The sequence below is a fragment of the Thalassophryne amazonica genome, chromosome 11 (genome assembly GCF_902500255.1).
Source record: "Thalassophryne amazonica chromosome 11, fThaAma1.1, whole genome shotgun sequence".
Taxonomy (NCBI): Eukaryota; Metazoa; Chordata; class Actinopteri; order Batrachoidiformes; family Batrachoididae; genus Thalassophryne; species Thalassophryne amazonica.
The window spans coordinates 50,692,145-50,697,783 of record NC_047113.1 but is presented as its reverse complement, the minus strand read 5'-3'; the positions used below and the strand labels follow the sequence as shown (position 1 = coordinate 50,697,783).

The following is a 5,639-nucleotide window of genomic DNA, read 5'->3' as shown; positions in this document are numbered from 1 at the left end:
TCGTGCAGCATGTGCATGATAGGACGGAGTGTTAATTTATTCATGTAGTGGGAAAAGTCGGGATAGGCCCACTGTCAGGTGATGACGCGTTGGGAAAGGCGCGAGGGGACAGTTGCTTCGGCAGCATCAGATACTCTCATTTCGATGCAAATCTCCAAGACTTTAGTAGTCGGCTGACGTCAGGAAGGCCTTCCTATACCTCTTTACCACCTTGTCAACAGAAACATCATGTGAGACCGGAGAAAGATTGGAACTACGGTGCATTTCAATTTTTTTTGGGATAGTAGACTACACAAACAGCAGAAGGATTGCTTTTTAAAAATCGCAGGGCAAACATGTCGCCTTAAAAGGCCACATTATTCGCCTTGCTGTTTTAACCATAATTAGTGCTTTTTTCAAATCATGTACGTGGGATACCTACTGGATAAAGAAAGCGGCATGTATCACCAAGGACCAGTGAGAAGATCAAGCATCAATCTGCCTCCACAGAACTTTGTTTCCACTCCACAGTACCCCGACTTTACAGGATACCATCATGTGCCAAACATGGATACGCATGCACAGTCTTCGGGAAGTTGGGGAGCTACATATGGCGCTCCAAGAGAGGACTGGGGCGCATATAGTCTGGGACCACCTAATACTATTCCTACCTCCATGAACAACTCATCTCCCGCACAGGTTCCTTACTGCTCACCGGATTACAGTCACATGCACCCGCCGGGATCTGCGGTGTTACAACCTCCGCCGGAGAATGTATCCGTTGCGCAACTTTCCCCTGAGAGGGAAAGGCGCAATTCATACCAGTGGATGAGCAAAACTGCACAGTCGTCATCTACAGGTGAGTGCTTTAAACGCGGTGCCAAACCATGGAATTTGTCATGCGCGTCCAAGAGTTACAAAAAAAAACAAACAAAAAAACAAAACAAAAAGAAAACTCACATTGCAATCATTCCTGGAAGTTTAATTCTCAGTTAATGCGCTTTAATTAAAATAATGATTTAAAATGTCTATTTATTTATTCATTAATGTATTAATTTATGGGCGTTTATGGATGGAAAAATTCAAAGTGCATGAATCACCTCGATCCATGTGCGTTGCGCATACGATGGCAAAGTGTTTAAAAAGTGATAAATCATAACAATAAATAGTATTATTATGGCCTGAGTGTGCGCGCTCTTGTGCTGGAAACAGAGAAGGTGCGAGCAGTGGGCGCCAGGCCCACAGTTGTGATGTTAATGCCGTGATTCCTGCAGACTTCCCCGTGACATTGTTTGGGGTTTTGTGGGTTATCCGTCATATCCAGGCGGTGGCCTTTGCTTTCAACACCTCTTTTCACTTTGATATGCACCAACCTCCTCTTCCTCTCCCAGGCTTATACAGCCGACAGGAAAGTTTGGCGTTTTTCACAGCAAAGTGTGGAGGACAAACTCTGGCCAGTAATATGTGCTGTCAAAATTTGATATCTGCAGGCATCGGCCAAGAAGAAAGGTTTCCACATTCTATAGATTACAGTTTGTGTGTCCGCGTGATTTATCTCAATCTGTTATGCGCTACTGTTATTTATTTATTTCGGTGGTTTTGTGTTTGAAATTCACCGAGCTGCAGAGACACATCAGAGGCTTCATTTGCGTATCTGCAGACACATTCGAGCCATGTGGATTTGAGAGGATGTTGGTGGACATAGTCCAGCAGGAAAAGCTTCATGCTTTCGCTTCTTGTCACCGTCACAGGAAAAACGCGGACAAAGGAGAAATACAGAGTGGTGTACACCGACCACCAGAGGCTGGAGCTGGAGAAGGAGTTTCATTTCAACAGATACATCACCATCAGGCGGAAATCCGAGCTGGCTGTCAACCTCGGTCTGTCCGAAAGACAGGTAGGCCCACGACACCATCAAAAAGCTCAATAAGTCATTTATTATTATTATTATTATTATTATTATTATTATTATTATTATTATTGATAGTAGTAGTACCATCCTGGATATGTAATATTAGAGACTGCACACAATTTGGGGCTTAATATTGTGAATTACGTGAATGGAGTCTTCAGAAAATCAGAAAATGTGTCAAAGTAAAAAAATAATAAAATAAAAAACGTGGACATAAAAAGAACTGAAACATTCGTCACTCGCCATATATTTCACCTAATAATTTTTGTGTTTCATCATTTAATTTTGAAAAAGAAATTCCTAATATTTTGGGCATCTTATATACACATACTCGTGTTTGACTCCATGACATTTACACATATTCAAACGACATGTTGAACCAACCATTATAAATGTATTTATTATATGATCTCTTATTTATTTGATGGTTTATAACAATCAAATGCAAGGTTTCTGTATTGGCGTTTTTTTTTCTAAAATAAATTAAAAGGGGGTTCGTCTTAATTGTTCATGTTTTAGTTATTACTGTAATAATTTTTAAATAATTGTGATCTTGATGTCAAGCACTTTGAGATTACTCAAGCAAAAATGTTACAAGTAGTGTAGAAAAGTAAAGCTTGATAATAAAATAAGTTAGTTGTTTATTACTAAACATTATTGCTTAGTAACAGTATTGTTATTGTAGTAGTAGTAATGAATAAGTTTAATATTTTAAGAAGTTGAATATTGAAATACTTTTTTCATCATGATCAGCAAAATTGGAAGTGAAATTTTTTTTTAAAATTTTTAACAAAATAAAATTATGTTCCAAATATAACAGTATTAATCATAAATATAATAGTAATAATATCTGTATGTCTGGGCCTCACATTTTGTTTAAGTTTATATTTGACCTCACAGAGAACAGCATGTAACTGATTTTTCTGCACATTTTCAGGTGAAAATCTGGTTCCAGAACCGCAGAGCCAAGGAGAGGAAGCTCATCAAGAAGAAGCTGGGTCAGTCTGATGGCAGCAGTGGGTCAGTGCACAGCGACCCAGGTTCAGTGAGCCCTCTGCCCGTGCCCGGTTCTCTTAGCCCCACAGACATCCACGGCTCTCTGTACCCTCCACAGAGAATGAACACGTTGCCGTCGATCAGGAATATACAGCAAGTGACAGTGACTCAGTGACAGAGTTCTCCTGAGGACCACCTAACACATCTCGAGCACTCCAACCTGCTGACAGAACCCTGAGACAGGCAGCAGAGGATGGACTCACATCCTGAAGCACACATACAGATGATTCTAACCGAATAATGGAGGCTCTTTAAATATTGATTTTTTTTAATAGAATAGTTCTAATAATGTGGGAAAGAAAAAAAGAAGGATAAAAGGTGTTTTAAAATGGTTTAATTTGTGTGAGTTAATAAGATATAAATATCCTTTTGTATGTAACGAAGTGTATGTGTTTGTGAATAAAATGAGAATTCAGAGACATTGTTTTATACTGGTCCAGTAACATTATGACAAATCATTTACATGTATTTCAGCAGACCTATTTCATGTATTTCACTTTTTCCATATTTTATGTTACAGCCTTATTTCAAAATGGTTTATATTCATTTTGTCCTCCAACATTTACACACAATACCCCATAATGACAATATAAAAAAAGGTTTTGAGGTTTCTGCAAATTTATAAAAAATAAAAACACTAAGCAATGTACATAAGTATTCACATCCTTTACCATGAAGCTCAAAATTGAGCTCAGGTGCGTCCTGTTTCCACTGATCATCGTTGAGATGTTTCTACAGCTTAATTGGAGTCTACCTGGGGTAAATTCAGTTGATTGGAAAGACACACACCTGTCTACATATAAGATCCTACAGTTGACAGTGTATGTCAGAGGACAAACCAAGCATGAAGTCAAAAGAATTGTCTGTAGACCTCTGAGACAGGATTGTCTTGAGTCACAAATCTGGGGAATGTTACAGAAACATTTCTGCTGCATTGAAGGCCCCAATGAGCACAGTGGCCTCCATCATCCATAAACGAAAAAGTTCGGACCAACCAGGACTCTTCCTGGCCACCTGTCTAACCTGAGCAACTGTGGGAGAAGAGCCTTAGTCAGGGAGGTGACCAAGAACCTGATGGTCACTCTGTCAGAGCTCCAGCATTTCTCTGTGGAGAGAGAAGAACCTTCCAGAAGGACAACCATCTCTGCAGCAATCCACCAATCAGTAGAGTAGAGAGTGGCCAGACGGAAGCCACTCCTTAGTAAAAGGCACATGGCAGCCCACCTGGAGTTTGTCAAAAGGCACCCAAAGGACTCTCAAATCATGAGAAACAAAATTCTCTGGTCTGAAGAGACAAAGATTGAAATCTCTGGTGTGAATGCCAGGCGACATATTTGGAGGAAACCACCCACCATCCCTACAGTGAAGCATGGTGGTGGCACCATCATGCTGTGGGGACATTTTTCAGCAGCAGGAACTGGGAGACTAGTCAGGATTGAAGGAAAGATGATTGCAGCAATATACAGAGACATCCTGGATGAAAACCTGCTCCAGAGTGCTCTTGACCTCAGACTGGGGCAACAGTTCATCTTTCAGCAGGACAATGACCCTAAGTACACAGCCAAGATATCAAAGGAGTGGCTTCAGGACAACTCTGTGAATGTCCTTGAGTGGCCCAGCCGGAGCCCAGACCTGAATCTGATTAAAAATCTCTGGAGAAATCTGAAAATGGCTGTGCACCAATGCTCCCTATCCAACCTGATGGAGCTTGAGAGGTGCTGCAAAGAGGAATGGGCAAAACTGCCCAAAGATAGGTGCACCAAGCATGTGGGATCATATTCAAAAAAGACTTGAGGCTGGAATTACTGCCAAAGGTGCATCAACAAAGTAGTAAGGAAAGGGTGTGAACAGTTATGTACATGTGATTTCTTATTTTTTTATTTTTATTAAATTGGCCAAAAAAAAAAATATTTTTTTATGTTGTCATTATGGGGTGTTGTGAGTAGAATCTTTTTTTTGGGGGGGGGGGGGGGGGGTAATTTTCTCCATTTTGGAATACAGCTGTATCATAACAAAATGTGGAAAAAGTGAAGCGCTGTGAATACTTTCCAGATGCACTGTAAATGGGTGTTTTTGCAGTATATCTGTTTTCACTCATTACTTTAGAATTTTTTTCCAGTTTTGCAAATCAAATTTTGATGCATATGATCTCTTAGGAGACGATCATGCAGGCAGATGTGGAGATTATGGTTTTAATTGTTTCCTTTCTGCTGCTAAGTTAACAGATAAGCAGAAAGTCCTACAAATATTTTTAGGATTTTTTTTATTATAAACAAAGAAAAAACAGACTAAGAGTTTTTCAAAAATGTCAGGCAATCAAAGTATCTGTGCATCTGAAATTCCAGTTATCCCTCTTCCTCAAAAAAAAAAAAAAAAATCAATCAAATGTTAATACTGATTTATTCTCAGTTATGTATGTAACGTTTGTGTTACTCTAAATATACCTGCTGTCATATTGTGCAAGGATTCACAAATGCATTTTGGTGAAATTCAGAGAGAATGTCAAATCAAAAAAGTGTCCACATATTCAGGAAATTTACAGCAAATGTTAGGTTTACCTTTTAAAAGCTTGCAGCCTGCAGAAGAAAACTGACATGTTAATTTATGTTCATGTTAATAATGTCAATGCTAAAGTTCAGACGTTTGGGGTCAAAGTGTAAGCTTCCTGAGCAGCCTAATTAGTTGAAGTGAC

The 5,639-nt window shown here is 39.4% G+C and overlaps 1 protein-coding gene across 1 annotated transcript; it reads left to right on the top strand.

The window, feature by feature from the left end:
- Positions 1-260: 260 nt before the first annotated feature.
- On the top strand, positions 261-3,355 carry cdx4 (caudal type homeobox 4). Its single transcript, XM_034181518.1, is given in 4 exon segments — positions 261-838; positions 1,731-1,876; positions 2,829-2,970; positions 2,973-3,355. Coding segments are annotated over 4 exon segments (828 nt in total). The 5' UTR covers positions 261-402; the 3' UTR covers positions 3,077-3,355.
- Positions 3,356-5,639: the final 2,284 nt, after the last annotated feature.